At 42.6% G+C, this 17,770-nt stretch overlaps 1 protein-coding gene across 1 annotated transcript in view; it reads left to right on the forward strand.

The window, feature by feature from the left end:
- VIPR1 (vasoactive intestinal peptide receptor 1) overlaps positions 1–17,770 on the forward strand; it is a 104,206-nt gene that overhangs the window by 64,337 nt on the left and 22,099 nt on the right. Inside the window, exons 4-6 of the mRNA XM_089533721.1 lie at positions 5,350–5,456; positions 9,038–9,135; positions 9,820–9,952. Coding sequence (XP_089389847.1) covers positions 5,350–5,456; positions 9,038–9,135; positions 9,820–9,952 — 338 coding nt within the window. The remainder of the gene's footprint in view (positions 1–5,349; positions 5,457–9,037; positions 9,136–9,819; positions 9,953–17,770) is intronic.

Genomic DNA, 17,770 nt, shown 5'->3' on the forward strand with positions numbered 1-17,770 from the left:
CTGAATGGATTAATTCCATTTGGTTGCAGTACCAAGTACTGTATAATGGACTGTATTCCTTATACTAGGTATTGCAACCTCCTGATAAGAGAAAAGCCCAATGGGAATCAAAGTTGAGGTGCTCTTATTTAGTGTGTTCTGTTAAGAGGAGCATAGTAAGAGCAATCAAGAACCTACTGAGAGTTGGCATAACATAATGCTATGCTGGCACAGGGTGCCACTATGTCAGCACAGAACAGTGATTCCCAACTATGCCACTGTGAATGTTTAGGACTTCAGCTCCCAGAATTTCTGACCACTGGTCAAGCTGACTGAAGCTTCTGGGAAGTGTAGTCCAAAACACCCGGGGGGACAAAGTTTGGGAACCACTGGCATAGAGTAATGTTACATCTGAATAGGAAGATGCTATGTTTTTGAGCCAGTGTGGTGTAGTGGTTTGAGTGTTGGACTACAACTCTGGAAATCAGCTTTCAATTCCCGCAAAGCCATGAAACCCACTGGGTCACTTTGGGCAAGTCACATGCTGTCAGTCTCAGAGGAAGGCAATGGTAAACCTCCTTGAACAAATCATGTCAAGAAGGCACCATGATGGTTTCACTATATGCAAATAGAACAATGGATTAAAAACTGGAGGAAAAGGAATGTAGAAAAGAAAAAGTATACACAATTTGAACAAATAGTTCAGAAAGGAAGAGAAATGGAAGAAAATGAGAATATAAAAGGAATTACTAGTTTATAAAATGTTGATGGAGAATAAAGGAGGAAAAATAAAAGGAAATATTTTAAAGGGACCATGGGAAGAAGAATTAGGATGTAAAATAAATGACAAGGAATGGGATAGAATTTGGGAACAAAGACATTTGAAAAATTTATCAGTTCGGATAAAAGAAAATTATTCTAAGTTGATTTGGAAATGGTACCTGACTCCAGTGAGATTACATAATATTAATAAGAATAACTCAAAAAATTGTTGGAGAGGCTGTCAAGAAGTCGGGTCATATATCCATATGTGGTGGCAATGCAAATATGTACAAAATTTTGGGGGGAAAGTGCTATTAGAAATAGAAAATGTTATTAATATAAAAATAGATAGAAGACCGAATATAGTTTTGTTATCATTATATAACTCAGAGAAATGGAAAAAAGAAGGAAAAGATTTGGTAACAAATTTGCTTACAGCAGTGAGATTAATAATAGCAAGGTGTTGGAAAACTAAAATGGATGTAGAAGTGGAGGATTGGTACAAAGAGGTATGGAGATTAGCTATTAATGATAAATTGACATGTAAACTGAAAGTAAAAAAAAGGACTATGGAAAAGAAATGATTTTGAGGGGATTTGGAAAGAATTTATTGAGAAAGTACTGAGAAAAGAAGAAGGAAGATTACCTCCAGAAGATGAACTGAAATTTTGGATGGAATATAAGGATGGAAATGGCTCTGGGGAAGAGGGCACTGAGGGGTATATAAAACAATGTGTTAAAATATAATAGTATGTAATACAGTGTAGGAAGATATTTGTTTATGGAAATATTATTAAAAAAATAATTTAAAAAAAAGAAAAGAAAGCACCATGATAGGGTCCCCATAAGTCAAAAATGACTTCAAGGCATACAGCACAATGTTAAGTCAGTATAAGGTAATGCTAAGTCAGTGTAGGATAGCAATACATTGGGATAGACTAAAACTATGTCAATAGTGGACTACAGTGGACCCCAGGCTGAACATGAGTCAACAATGTGATAACGAGAGCTAAAAAAAAGCGAATGCAATTCTAGGTTGCATCAGTAGGAATATAGTGTCTAGTCGAGAAATGTTATAGTGCCACTCTGTTCTGCTTTGGTCAAACCTCACCTGGAATATTGTATCCAGTTTCTGGGCACCACAGTTCAAAAGGGATGTTGACAAGCTGGAGCGTGTCCAAATGAGGATGACCAAAATGGTGAAAGGCCTGGAAACCACCAATCCTTTGAGGAGTGGCTTGGGGAGCTGGGTATGTTTAATCTGGAGAAGAAAAGGTTAAGGGGTGACATGATAGCAATTTTTAAATATTTGAAGGGATGCGAAATTGAGGAAGGAGCAAGCTTGTTTTCTGCTGCTCCAGAGACTAGAGACCTTATCGCACAGGGCTGACTGGAACGATACAAAAGGGTCTGGGAAGGGAACGGAACGAGTGAGGGATGCATTTTACCGCACACAGAATGCCACCTCCGCCGGAGGTCCCCGTTCTCAAAAATCTCCTCCTCTGGGACAAATGGGGAATGGAACGGAATGGAAGGGGGACTTCCTGTGTGCGGTAAAATGCATCCCTCACTCATTCCGTTCCCTTCCCCGGACCTTTTTGTACCATTCCAGGCGCCCTGTGCAATAAGGTAGTAGGACACAGAGCAATGGATGCAAGCTACAGAAAAAGAGATTCCACCTCAGCATTAGGAAGAACTTCCTGACAGGGAGAGCTATTTGAGAGTAGTATATGCTGCCTGGGATCATGGTGAAGTCTCCTTCTCTGGAGGTTTTTAAGCAGAGGCTGGATGGCTATCTGCCAGGAGTACTTTAATTCTGTATTCCTACATGGCAGGCGGTTGGATTGGATGGTCCTTGGGATCTCTTCCAACTCTATGATTCTGTGAATATAGGATAACCTTACATTAACATAAAGTAATGCTATGCCTGCATAGAGCGAAGCTACATTGTCATAGCATAACACTTAGGCTATGCTGTTAGCATAGTTGTAACACTACGTTGCCATCAGATAATGCTATGGCAGCATATGGTTGTATATTCTGCATATGTCCAAAAGTTTCTGATCATGACTCCTTTGCCTTATTTGTGGTTTCCAGCTGGAAAACATTCTTAGGTACAAATTAAACTCTGGAATTTTTTTTTTACCAAAAAAAGGGCCAAACCATCCCCCCAAGAAGAATAAATCAAAGCATTTTTGAAACTAGGATGTGGATGAAAGGACTTCTTTGAATGGAGGGTATGCTGGTCCATTTATTAAGCACAAAGAAGAAGGGAACAAAATAATGGAGGGGATGCACCTTAAGGAAAAGCAGAAATGGCTGCTAAGTGTGTTCCCAATTGATAGTTAAGCCCACGCAAGAGCACTAATAGCACCAAGCACTCCAGATGACAAAGCATTACCTGACCTAACACTGTTACTTTGTTGTCGGAATGTAGGCAGTTCATAACCCAATCCAACTTTCCAAGTATTGTACAAGTATGTAGGCTTTTAAAAATGTATATACATCAGGTTTGTACAGTGGGTTATGTCACAGATGCAAATGCTCTGAACAATGAGCACAGTAGAGGAGACTATATAGTGCTAGTCCCATAAAAAGGGGGTCAGCCATGGAGGTGGGAAATGCATGTTGTGCCAATTATTCACCCACACTGGTTGGCATAGATCTGAAGTAGGACTGCTGCAACCCCACTGACCTAATGTGTCTTTCCTGAAACCCTCCCTCCTCTAATCTCTCCTCCAAGGGGGAATAAACACAACTCAACTCCAAGGGGGAATAAACACAACTTCTGCCAGAGGTGGACCATAGAATCACACTGGAGAACCTAGAAATGTCTAGAGAATCCAACACGACTCTAAGCTAAAATATTAAACTGCTGCCTTGGGTAACGTGAAACAAGGAAATAAGGCATATTCTGGGTATTGTCAGCCCTCCTCAGTTGTGGCTTTGACTTTTGCAAATTTGATTATTCACGGATTTGATTTGTATGATCTCTCTAGGAATCTCTAGGTCCTCCGGCATGACTCTGGGGTCACCTTCCACGAAACATTGACCATAGATAGGGCCATGCAGGAGGACTTAGAGATTCCTAGAGAGAACACTTCTCTAGGCATTTTTAGGTTCTCCAATTCAATTCCATGGTCAACTTCTGGCAGATGATGACCATAGCCTTTTGCTGGAAGACCCAGCGTGTGCTAGAGAGGTGCTCTCCGAAGTAAAAAAAAATTGGTTTTTTATTTGAGGTTTTCCTACATTCATGGAGCCTTGCATCTCCAAACCCAGTGAATGGGGAGGGCCCATTGTTTCCTCCCCAAAGGGACTTTACAAAACTGGTAGTCAGTTCCTGTAGACTTTGTTTCTTCTTCAACACCTCCCCCCAAAGGGTTTTACAAACTTGTCCATCAATTCCTTTGTATCTTGTTTTTTCTCAACACCCTTTCTGGAAAAGTTTTTGTTACAAAACTGGTCACCAGCAGCTGTGCCCTTTGTTTTTCCCCAATACCCCTCTGCAAAGGAATGTCACCAAATTGGTACTCAGCTTTGAGCTTCTTTGGCTTTGGGTTTGGGAGAGCTGGTCTGGCATTTCCAGCAATAGAAAACTGATATCTCTGGCTGCCCACCACCCCCAGCTGTGCCACTGCTGGCACAGATAGCAACCAACTAGGACTACATCTGCACTGCAGAAATAATGCCATTTGACACTGCTTTAACTCCCATGGCTCAGTGCTATGGACTCCTGGGATTTGTAGTTCACTGTGGCACCAGAGCTATCTGACAGAGAAAGCTAAATATCTCACAAAACTACAAAATGGCTAGCATTGACCTGTGGCAAAGTAGTATCAAACTGTATTAGTTCTGCTTTTTTGCACATAACATTCCTATGCAGAAAATAATATTTTGTGCACTCACACAATAACCACACATGAAATTTTGTACAAGATATGACAACATTTTCTGTGCAGGAAATAGCTTTTGTTTTGTTTTGCAGGAAATGCTGATTATTTGCTGTATGTGACTTATTCTGCAAATTTTGTGTAGAATAAGTCAGGTACAGCAAATAATCTTTGAAAACGATGCAATTTTTCAAATATTTTCTGCTTAAATGGTTTGTTGCTTATTTCATGAATGAAATCAGCGGTGGATTGCATGCCTGCTCACTAGTCCTAATGTTTGAAAAACAAAAAACAAACAGGTAAATAACAAAAACCAACAACACCCAGTGTGAAGTTGAAGGTCTGTTGCCATTCAACAACAGAACAATACACAGACTGCAAATTGCTTCCCCTCAACCAACAATGTGTACGTGTGTGTGTGTGTGTGTGTGTGTGTGTGTATGCACACACACCCCACTCTCTTCCCTGCCAGCATTCTCTGAAGATGCCAAAGCCACAGCTGCTGGTGAAACGTCAGGAATAAACTCTTCCAGAACACGGCCTCATAGCCCAAAAAACCCACAAAAAACTATAACAACACCCAGCTTTGGATGTCGATTGTAAAAACATCAAGATGCATCACCAATTCCATATATCAGGCAGGTAGATTTTTCTCTGGCCTGTCAACAGCTGCAGCCATTGAGCCTGATCAATATCTTGTTTTATTCTCCTCTAGGTAACGTGAGCAGGAACTGTACCCCTGAGGGCTGGTCCAGTATGTACCCGGCTTCTTACGGAGCGGCTTGTGGGTATAACCCCAACAACACGGTCCCTGAGGAAGAGGTTAGTAATATATTAACAAGGTGGGATTCTATACATTTGCTTTTGAAGTACTTTTGGCCTTCAACTGCATCCATGAAAGCAATGATCTTAATGCATTAAGTACCGTATAATGCATTTTATGCTTTGGAGGTGGCTTCAAAAAAGGCATCACTGCTTGCAGATCTTAATCAACAGACTCTTTTCTTTCAGGACCTTTTAGGAACAGGGAAAATTCATTCCACAATTTTGGTTTTAGAAGTGTCTGTCAAAATTGGCAAATGTCTTCATATTCTTGATAGAAAGAACAGCAGAACTGCATCATATATGTATATGTGAAATGGAAGTTATGAACCCAATTCAACTCTGGATATGAAATAGCAGTTTGCCATCTGTGCTAAATCCTGCCATTTCTTATTTCTATTATTAGGCTAACCTTATTTTCCATTACTATCTCTTTACAGATATTCTCATTTACAAAAGCTACTGGGTAATCTAGGCGTCAGCATACCCTTTTGGGAAGTTTATGGGAAATAATGGTTTAGTCTTGATCTGGCCTGGGGGGAAATCTTTGCACCAGAATTGCCTTTTTAGACTACACAGTTGTAGCAGTGTGATTCCACCTTGACTGCTCCATCTGCATTCCATGCATTTTGTAGTTTAGTGAGGCACTGGAGCTCTCTGGTTGAGAATTCTAAGTCCTCCTCCCTAAACCACATATCCCAGGATTCTGTGGGGTGGAACCATGGCAGATAAAGTAGAATCGGTGAGCTGTAACTGTGTAGTGTGAAAGGGTGTCTTATCAATATTAAGATATCGGGAGGGGGGGGGTGATCTCAAGAGGGATTGAGGCCTTTACCCATCAGCTGACCGTTATAACTGGAGATGTCACAGTTTGAACCTGGGACCTGCTGAACTTCTAATTTTAGCCCCAAGTAGAATATACACATTAAAATCAACGAGCCATTTGTAATGAATAGCAACTCAAATAAATTTCACTTGCACTCAACTCTAGTTGGGACTAACACTGAATCTGGTCCAAAGTCTTTGCCACCTTGCACCAATCCTTGCCTCTTTGTGCCAATACAAAGCATGGGAACGAATTTTTTTTCGGACTCCCACTCTCAGAATCCCCAGGGAGATGGAATTCTGGGAATTGGCATCCAAAAGTTTCACTCTGTCATTCTCTCTGTGCAGATGTAGCTGTATCCAGATGCAGCTCTGCCTTCTATGCAGATGTAAGAGCGACATTAAAATGGCATGGTAGTTGATTCCTTTGCTCATTAATGCCCATTACTATGACTGCCTAAACCACATTTTCCCAAACTGGCATCTCTGATGTCTATGAGTTGAAAAGTCTCAAGAAGAATTAAGAGGCCATTGTTTGCGTTCTCTTGGCAACGGAGTATTTGTACAACGTGGTGATCCACTGCTCCTGGAAATCCACGCCAGGAGTCCCCCGAATCACTTTGTGGCCACATTGTGACCTTCGAAGAAGCAGAGCACCTTCAGCATTCCTGGCAGTAAACAGTCCCTTGAAAACCTTGGGGGCTGGAACTTTTTCTCCCTTGCACTTGGAGCCCTGGAAGGTAATGAGAATGGAAGTCAGCCATTGCAAACAGCCAAAACATACACTCTCTCCAAGAGATCGCAGTCACTACAAAAGGTCATTCTGTGACTTCCTGGTTAATGTTTCCATTCTTCCTAGAATGACTTTACAACAATTAAGAATTCTATTCTCTATTCTCTATCATACTTTGCTTGCAAAAGCTGTGATGTTCTTTGGCACAGCCCAATACAAACAGCAACTTCTAAACTCTGTTGATTATGATCGATAAATAAAATTAAGCCCATGCCTAAAGACCATAAAGTAAAATTTGATGATAGATCATATTCTTTGTGTGTACTATTATTTATCTGCATTCTACATCAGCTATTTAGTTACATAAGCATAACTAAATAAATTATCCTGGCCAAATGCACACACACCAGCCACCTTAACACCAAGTAGCCACATGCCAGCCATAGGTATTGTTGTTGGCATCATCGTTATTATTTCATTTATAACCCACCATTTCTAGAAGTAGAACACAAGGCAGCTTAAACCAATACCGTTTAAACTGTTTTAGTTAAACCCTGTAAAAAGTTATGATTAAATATGATTTGTAAAATCCATAGAGTTAAAGCCTTTTGAAAACCAGGCAAAAAGATAAAAATGTAGATGGTCCAGGTGCAATACCTGCTGTCTCTGGTTGATGGGGGGGGGGGGGGAGATCAAGTAGGGCAGGATAAGAAAGTTGATTAGAAACGATGAATTTAAAATAAAAGATGATATAGAGTACAATTGGCCCTCCTTTTTTGTGAGGGATATGTTTCAGATACCTCTCAGCACACACGGAGGCTCGCGCATATTCAAGCCTCAGAGGCTTGAATGGTGTGCGCCCCATGTATGCGCATCATTGGAAATAGTGGAGGTCATCCCTCTGCGGATATTTGAGGGTGCAGATCCCAGATGCGCAAGTTTGGAGGGTTGACTGCATAAGTAATATAGAATATAGATAAATCTATGGTTAAATTTGTTAAATGGTTGTAATGATTTGTATGCTTGTATATTTATGTGTGGTGTAAATAAAAATGGTATGTATACACACACACACACACACACACATAAACACTCCTGAAAAAAAGTCAAAAAGATGGATGGTCCAAGTTCAATACCCACTCTCTCTGGTTGAGAGGGGGGAAAAGATCAAGTAGAAAGGAATGAGAAAGTTACCCTCAGCTTGAGAAAGTTGCCCTCATAAGATGATATATCCACGAGACAGAATACTCCAAGAGCAGCCCTGGAGCTGGCCTGACATTCCCCCCATTATTTTGGAGACTCTATTGTGACGCCGGGCAGCTGTTTGCACACTCTGTGTGCAACCATTGCTGGGCACCTTATTCTGACCTCAAAGCAAGTGGCTTGCACCAGAGGTAGTAGTGCTGGGTGGCACAGTGGGACGTACATGAGAACAGCAACCCAGTGTTACAATGGAGGGCTAAGGGTCGATCCAGAGCAAAAAGTATTTTGTGGTTGGCTCTCCACATCCACTGTTTTTTTTGTCCATAGATTCAACTATCTGTGGCTTTAAAATATTCAAAGAATGTAGACATTCCAAGAACAAAGCTTGATTTTTTTCTTTTTATATAACTATTTTACTATGCCATTGTATATAATAGGACTTGAGCTTCCACAGATTTTGGTATCCATGGGGGGTCCTGGAACCAAATGCCAGCGAATACCAAGGGCCTACTGTGTTTTGACCTGTTTTAAGCATATTATACCTTGCGTTTGGCGCTGAACTGGCCGGATGTTGTCCAGACAGTTCACACTGGACCCAAGCTTTGGGCCCTCCAGACTAGTTGCTGTGGAAATGCAGGGAGGATGTTTTATTTGGCCCATGCAGACAGGGCTGTAGAGATCCTCTACTGCTTGCAGTGGGAGTGACCCCATATGCAATACATCACCCACCCCACATTTAAAAAATAATGAGTATCAAAAGACAAATGTCCCACTGCGAGAAGATGTAAGCAGGTAATTATTCACCTTTCTGTCTCTCTAGACTGCGTTCTATGGCACTGTGAAAACTGGATATACCATCGGACACAGTTTGTCTCTCATTGCTTTAACCGCAGCCATGATAGTGCTGTGTATTTTCAGGTAAGGGGTGTATGGAATTCCTTGGCTTATGAACTTTCCTTTGAGGGGTACAATATGGTAAACCAGTGGGGCATGGTGGGAAATGTTACATTTTGCTCAGGGTTTGAATTCCTCCTCAGAGCTGAGTAGGCAATCTTTGTGAATGTTGTCCTCTCTCAGCTTAACCCACTTTCCAGGTTTTAGGTTTTAATATAGGCCATTAAATTAATAATAATTAAAACAGAGCTTAGAGCAGTTACTTTTATAAACAGTGCACCCTTACCTTATGTGGGGTATCCATTCCAGGCCCCCACGTAAGAAAAATACCACATATGCTGGAGTATTATTGAAGAAGTGTGGCGCACCATTGCCTCTTCTGGCAAGCTGAAAGCTGCGTATGGCACATCTACATGTGACATGAATGCACTATAATACAGCTCTCGGGATCCTCTGGCCAGCATGTCCAGTGAATGATAACTTGGGAGTCTGGGTGTTGCAGTCTAAAACATAATTCTCTGAATAAAATTCATGCTTAATGTGCATTTGTTAATTTGTAGAAGTTCCGTATTACTTCCCAGCTTTCTCCAAAGCTGTGCATAATCGCACTCATAACAACATCGAAATCTCTTTTGAACTTAAACTGTACAACAAAACAGTTGTTCTGGCCAGCTTTCCAAATGCTTTTTTGTGTTCTCTTCCTTCCAGGAAACTGCACTGCACTCGGAACCATATCCACATGCACCTCTTCATGTCCTTCATCATGAGAGCGATTGCTGTTTTCATCAAAGATGTCATCCTCTTTGAGAGTGGCGAGTCGGACCACTGCTTTGTGAGCTCGGTCAGTTAATGGCTTTTGTCATTTGTCAAAGCTTCAAGAGGGGGGAACTTTCATTCCATTGATCTTTCCACGCTTCTGTTTCCTTCACCTGGTATGACAGCTACCATCACCCATGGCCAGCTCAGGCATATTGCCTATGGCTAATAGGACTTGTAGTCTCAGTTATCTGCAGAGCGCCGGGTTGGGAGAGGTTGACTTAGCCATATGTTTTAAATAACAGTTGTCAATAGGGTTGCTCTGATTGATACAGAATGGAGCTTCTGCAGGTTTAATCCTTAACAGATCATGGGACAGGATAAGATGATGATGATGATAATTATTATTATTATTATTATTATTATTTGTATCCCACCCCTCTGAGAACAATCGGGGCGGCTAACAAAGTTAAAAATACAGAACATATAAAATCCCTAATACCCTCCCCTCCTTAAAAAAGTATTAAATCCAATACAGTATTTAAAAAGGCACAAAACAAAAAATACACAAACAAACATACAAGTTAAAAACTGACCAAAAAGTCAGCAACATCACACCCGCAAACAATCAGTGGGAGCAGCAGTATCTTTTCCAGACGTTCTTCTAAGGCCGGGTTCTCTATTCTGGGAAGGCCTGCCGGAAGAGATTCGTCTTAACAGCCTTTTTAAAGCTGTCTAAGGATGTAAGTAGACGGATCTCATCCGGCAGGCCATTCCACAGTCTGGGGGCGACGATGGGAAATGCCCTCTGGGAGGTAGTCGAAAGCCTAGATTTTTGTGGCTGAAGTAGGCCTCTCCCAGAGGAGCGCAGTGCGCGGGGAGGATTATAGGGGAGAAGGCGGTCCCGAAGATAGTTTGGACCCAAGCCAAACTATGGGCTTTAAAGGTGATAACCAACACCTTGTACTGGGTCCGGAAGCTAATGGGCATCCAGTGGAGGGACTTTAGAACCAGCGTAATATGGTCCCTCCTGGATGTTCCAGAAATTACTCTGGCTACCATATTCTGTACTAATTGCAGTTTCCGGACTAAGCACGAGGGTAGCCCCATGTAGAGTGCATTACAGAAGTCTAGACGTGAGGTTACCAGCACGTGCACAACAGTCTCAAGATCCCTTACTTCCAGAAAAGGGCGCAACTGGCGTATCAGCCGAAGCTGATAACAGGCGCTCCTGACTGTCGCATTTACCTGGTTCAACATCAGGAGCGACGAGTCAAGGAGCACCCCCAGACTGCGAACACAGTCCTTGATGGAGAGTGTGATCTCATCCAGGACTGGAGGTTGCAACCCAGTTCTTGGTTTCGGGGCCGTTACCGTGAGCGCTTCCGTTTTGTCCGGATTCAATCTCAATCTGTTTTTCCTCATCCAGCCCATTACTGCCCGAAGACATTCATTGAGAGAGGAGATGCCATCAGAATTCGAGGCTGACGAACGAGACATGGAGAAATGGATTTGGGTGTCATCAGCGTACTGATAACACCCAGCTCCATAACTCCAATGATCTCACCCAGCAGCTTCATATAGATGTTAAATAACATCGGGGACAGAATAGCACCCTGCGGGACTCCACAGGTAAGCTCCCTTTTACTGGAGCAACTGTCCCCGAGCATCACCCTCTGGGATCTGCCCGAGAGGAAGGACCGGAACCACTGCAATGCAGTGCCTCCAATTCCCAGCCCCCTCAGGCGATCCAAGAGGATGCCATGATCTATCGTATCAAAAGCTGCTGAGAGGTCTAAAAGCACCAACAGGGTCACACTGCCCCTGTCGATACTCAGACGCAGATCGTCAGTCAAGGCAACCATGGCAGTCTCAGCCCCAAAGCCTGTCCTGAAGCCAGTTTGAAATGGGTCTAGATAATCGGTTTCATCCAAGACAGCTTGGAGTTGAAGAGCAACTGCCCTCTCGATTACCTTGCTCAAGAATAGTAGCAAAGAGACTGGCCTATAGTTGTTCATATCCAGGGGGTCCAGGGAAGGTTTTTCCAGAAGCGGCCTAACAGCTGCTTCCTTCAGACAAGATGGAACATGTCCTTCCCTGAAGGATGCATTGATGATATCCATAAGGAACTTCCTCAATACATCCTACCACCCCCCGGACGGCCAGCCATGATGGGCAAGGGTCAAGAGGGCAAGTTGTTTTCCTCACTCTACCAAGGAGTTTGTCCACGTCATTGGTACTCACAGACTGAAGCTGATCCAGTACAATCTCATTATTGTTATTATTATTATTATTAAGGCAATAGCCATGTTAGGAGAGGATAGCTGGAGCTAATAATTTGGATTTGGAAGGCAGTTACCTTTGTCCTGTTCGATGGAGATTTATGGTACCTTGCTCCAAATTCACCAGTTTCCCAACTGAGGTTGAACTTAAGAGTTCTCAGCCTCTCCAAAAGCTTATACCGGAAATAAAATGTCATCTCAAAACTCCCCACACAACAAACAATGCACCGTTTTTGAAAATTGCTCAGGAGTTTGGGAAGTTGCACAGGAGTTTGAGAAACTGCACAGTTTTACTGTAAAAAACAAACCAACAACCCTATGCCCCTTCTCTTTTCACTCTGCTCAGAAAACTGCACAGCTTTCTGAGAAATAAAAAGGCCCATCCACTTCATGTTGTTTTTCTGTGTGCAGTGGGCCCTTGTTATCTGCTGGGGTTTGAATCCAGGACCCCATGGATACCAAAATTTGTAGATATTCATGTCCCGTTATATACAAGGGTATAGTAAAATGTGTCCCTTATATAAAATGACAAAATTGAGTTCTGCTTTTTGGATTATTGTTATTAATATTTTCAAGTCATGGGTGGTTGCATCTTGTAGATTCTATGGATGTGGAGAGCCAAATGTACATAGCACAAACAGGGCCACAATGGGCAGGATTTATCTAGTAAGCAGGTCCATGGATGGTTAAGATGGGTTACAACATCAGGGACCATTCCAGCATTCTGGTTCAACTTTAACTGTCATGTCAACATCCAGTGGATTCCTGGGTTTAGCAGTTTATAATTCTCATACAGAAAGCTCTAGAGCCTCCCCAAACTACAAATCCCAGGATTGCATAGGGTAAGAACCATGGTAGTCACAGTGGACTCATGGTGCTATCAGTATGTGGTGTGTGTTTAGAAATTTTGTGTGGACTGTGGTTGGTTGAATCAATGGATGTAGAATCTGTGGATATGGAGGGCTGACTGTACTTGCAGACAATGTGGTTGCAGCCTTTGCAGGTTTGAAAGTTTGCACAAATAAATGTTATGCCCCAGAAAAAGAAACTGGCTGACTGAGTCTGCAAACTTTGCTGGTTTGAATGTTGTGCAACCCAAATATTATGCAGCAAAAAAGAAACTGGAGTTGGCTGAAGCTGCAGCCATTGCCATTTTGAACGTCGTACATTTTTCAGTTTCTGTAGTGAAATATGTAGTTTCTAGGAAGTTATGCAGTTCTCTGCACAAGCGGCACCATTTTGTAGAAAACCTGCCCAGTTTCCTGTCATTGCGGGGGGGGGGGCAGTGTGGAATCCTGGGTGTCCTAACTGCATCATAGTTCTCATCATGCATTGGAAATCTGAAAAATCAAGTTGTACTATCCCTAATTCAGGATTAAAGTCCCACCCTGCTTCCAGCCTGGCAAGCCTAGGTAACAAAGTCCATTTAAAAGAGAAATGATGTTCCAAACTCTGGCAAAAAAAAATGCATTGGGGAAAAGACCCTTGGCTTCCGTGGCTCCAAGCCTGCCTAGCTCTGCACAGCATCAGCCTCTCAGAATAGGATGTTGATTTTAGCTGTCAGCATTCAGAGCCTCTAAGCTTCTACAGACTTAACAAATGTTGACGAGTAATGCTAACCAGTACTTCCAGTTCATCAGGTGCCCTGCAGAGTCCCGAGTTGGACAACATGTTCTTTTAGCATTTCGTTTTTGAGTCAGTTCAGCTGGAGTTGTGCATTTAAGTTGTCAGGTTGACACAAAGACAGTTCTGCTCAGACTCTTGACAAACGGAGTGTGGTAGAAATGGGTCTCTCTTACCAGTGTATCCAGCTCTGAAAGGTTTATATCCAGTACCTATTTGATTTATTTCATCTTATTAGTTGAAATTGTTGTTGTGGAGATATGGTCTTTAACTGCTTTGCGATGGGGCTTCCTTAACCTTCATAGCCTGAAGGAGGGTGGAGTGAATCAGTAAACTCATTTACAGTGGTATCTAGGTCTTCTACATGCATCTAGGTCAGCGTGGCCCTTGTTTCCACAATTCATGACTTCTCCAAAAACCTGATGGACACTAGATATGAATTATGAAAAACCCATATCAGGCTACAGGGCTGGAGGGTAGGCTAACAACCCTCCATTCCCATGCCGGGGTACCTGTCTGCACACATCCCACTGAGCTGTCCTACACGTCTCTCACTGTTGCCAGTCGTGTGCTCTGAGCTCAGGACAATGTGCCCAGCCATGTGATTGTAATGGGCACCTCATTCTGACCTGCAGTCTAAGTGAGTGACCTGTAGCAGTGATAGATGTGCCAGTTGGCTCAGCAGGACATGTGTGCCACCCCAGTGCAGGAAAGGAAAGCCAGATAACAGGGGAGGTCAGGACAGCTCCGGGGCTGGGATACCAGGCTTGTTGCTGTTGTTGTGTGCCTTCAAGTCCAATTTCCAACTTATGGCAACTCTAAGACAAAGCTATCATAGGGTTTTCTTTGTAAGAGCCCGAGGGCAGGGAACCGTCTAATTAAAAAGATTGTATGTACAGCACTGTGTAAATTTACAGCACTTTATAAATAAAGGATAATAATAATAATAATAATAATAATAATAATAATAATAAGATTTGTTCAGAGGAGGTTTGCCATTGCTTCCCTTGAGGCTGAGAGCATGTGACTTGCAAAAGATCACCCAGTGGGTTTCATGGCTGATCAGGGAATCGAGAGTCGCTATCCAACATGGCTGTCTTCTCCCAGCCATTGCAGACAAAGTCTCAATCTTGTTAAGAAAACCCTAGAAGAGGGTCAGAGATGATTTGAACACACTTAACAACAAGCTTCAAACAGTTTTGATCCAAAAAGTCTCATTCTCCCTAGTCTTTTTCATAAGCCATGAAAGTTTAGAGGGCATTTCAGCTGAACCAGAGTAGCATTTGAACTAGTTGAACCAGTTCACTGCAGAGAACTCCTCCTGGAGTCTCTCAGTGGAGTGGCCACTTTCTTTTGCCACAATGCTCTTGGAACAATGGCGCATCCTCCCATACCATTATTCCCAAGGGGTTTGTGAGAAAGAAAAGAGATGGGTGGCAATGGAAATTTGGAATCCCATGCCATCATTCAATCTCATGTTCCTCCAAACTGAGGAACCCTTCACCCCACACGCATTTCACACCCTGCACTCCCACTTCCAAACTCAAAGGAAAGATTTCCATGCAAGATCTTTCAGTTCTGCTCTCAACAATCATTTCATACCGAGAAGCATGTGCACAATGGGCTCGGTAGGATGATATCACTGAAGCCTTGGTGGAAACATTTTCCGCCTCGACATTTCCTAGGAAAATGTGGCTTTTTGGAACGCTGACTCTAACAAAAGCAATACAAAAGGATGCTATAAAAAAGAAAGATTATATTAATAAGGTTTGGACCATTGTGTTCTTTCTGATTCATATCTAATTCTCCTCCCCCTCTGTTTTCAAAAAAGACAGCGAACTACATGGTGAAAGGAAGGGATTCATTCTGGAAGTACAAGAAGGGGAAGGGAGTCCTGTTCCAATGTCTTCAGTAGCCGCCATAGCTTCCAAATTGTTTCAGCTTTCTATCTCTCTCTTTCTCTCTCTCTCTCACACACACACACACACACACACACCAATTTCCCCCACAAGTCTCTCATTTCACCTTTTCTGAGCCTATATCCTCATTCCAAACATTTATCCTTATGATTCCTGTTTAACCGTCATGGTTGCTCCCAGAAAATCTTGGGAGGTGATGGTGGCAAATTTGGAGGGGGGAGGTCTCAATCAGGAGTGTTGCCAAATTTCTAGAAAACAGGATTGCAAAGCAATTTAAATTGCATTGGGGTCAAACGTATTTGTGTCTTGATGTTTTATCTTGCATTTCCATTTATTTCTTTTAAAGGCCCTCAAGGCAACTGACAATAAAAACAGATCGCGATCCTGCATTATACTTGGGTAGTGTACATTTACACTGGTGTAGTTTAGTGGTAGTTATGCAACACTTTTTGCTGAATTGTAAAACAGGAGTGGACAACGGGGCAAAGGGCGAGGGGTCACTTTGGGCTCCTTTTTGAATGTTTTTTCTTCTTCTTCTTCTTTTGGTGTTTTGTGGAGGTTTGGCAGGCTGTGGAGGGTCAGGGGAAGCAAACAGGCTGCATTTTTAGCTGGTTTTGGAAGATTTTGGCAGATTTTGAGGGCAAAATGAATTGCACAAAAATTACCAATCGAAACATTTTTATGTGGGGGTTCCAGCACTGCACTTAGTCATTCTGAGGGCTACATGTACCCCAATACATGCTCATCCCTGTTATAAAAGAATCAAAAACTGGGAAGCACCTAATGACATGTGCAGCAAAAATAGACAAATCTCAGTTTGCTCAATTAATGGATATTGCATTGGTGGAGCCACCAGCTTCAGGTATTTCCAAGCCAAATCACAGAAACCCTCTGCCACTGCATGGCCACTGAAAGCCTTGTTTGTGATCAGTTGGACATCTCCAAACTCTCCTGAATTGTGCCACTGAAGGGATGAAGGGAGTGGGCAATGATGGGGGGAAAGCATGTGGGAATGATCCTTCCTACACACTATCCAAATTATGTTTTATTACTGAGCTTGGGGATGTGAAAATCATGACTGCAACTTTCAGAAACCCCTTGCTTACTGGGGGATTCTGGGGACTTGTAGTCCCCCAACAGTGAGTTTCTTGAGCGCTTCTTCCCCATGATGAAACAACTTCATGCTCCTTTCGGGCAGTCCAGGCTTCTGCACTATCTCACCCTTATCTTGGCCGCATGCTTATGTAGTTTTCTTGTTTTTGCAACCGGGTGTGTAAATGTGTTAAGGCTGGAAAAGAAAACCAACAGACACACGCCACCTTCTATTCTAGTGTCTTGTAGAGTTTCTTTTGGCAAGGAACAAAACAGTCTCAAAAAGGCATTGAGAACAACCATTCTTGATTTGCAGAAAGAACAAGAAAATGAGCCGGACAATTGACACCATTCACTGCCGCAGGTGGAGGGGATTGTACTGTTTTTATCTGGCTTTCTAGACTTGGTTGTATGTGTCAGCTCAGGAGGTTGATCTCTTGGCTGACTTCACTGAGCCAAGATCATGGAATGAAAGGAGGGGGAAACAGAGCTAGGAGGTGCCTGAACTGGGACAGTGTGGTTTGGGGGCTTGGCATAATCACCATTGCATATCATTGGGAGAAACGTGGATCAAGACAAGGGCTACTGTTGAAGGCTAGCAGGTTGCATTACCTTGCCAAGAGAATTTTGGGGCCATACACGCATGTGGAAGTCACTTTGTGTTCACTTCCTCTTTCAAAAAAGACCTGTTCTGGTTTCCTAGGCAGCATCTGCACTGCAGAAATAATCCAGCTGTACATTACTTTAACTGCCATGTCTCAATGCTATGGAATTATAGGAACTATAGTTTGTTGTGGCATCAGCTCTCTGACAGAGAAGGCTAAAGGTCTCACAAAACTACAGTTCCTAGAATTCCATGGCAGTTAAAGTGGTGTCAAACTGGATTATTTCTGCAATGCAGATGCAGCCTAAAGACCCTATCATATGGGGTAAAAAAGCCAGCTGACCTTTCCCGAATTGAATTATAATTTGGGCTGCATCCAGGTC

This window comes from Sceloporus occidentalis, unplaced genomic scaffold (genome assembly GCF_023333645.1).
Source record: "Sceloporus occidentalis isolate IW3139 unplaced genomic scaffold, rSceOcc1.0.p SCAF_7, whole genome shotgun sequence".
Classification (NCBI taxonomy): domain Eukaryota; kingdom Metazoa; phylum Chordata; class Lepidosauria; order Squamata; family Phrynosomatidae; genus Sceloporus; species Sceloporus occidentalis.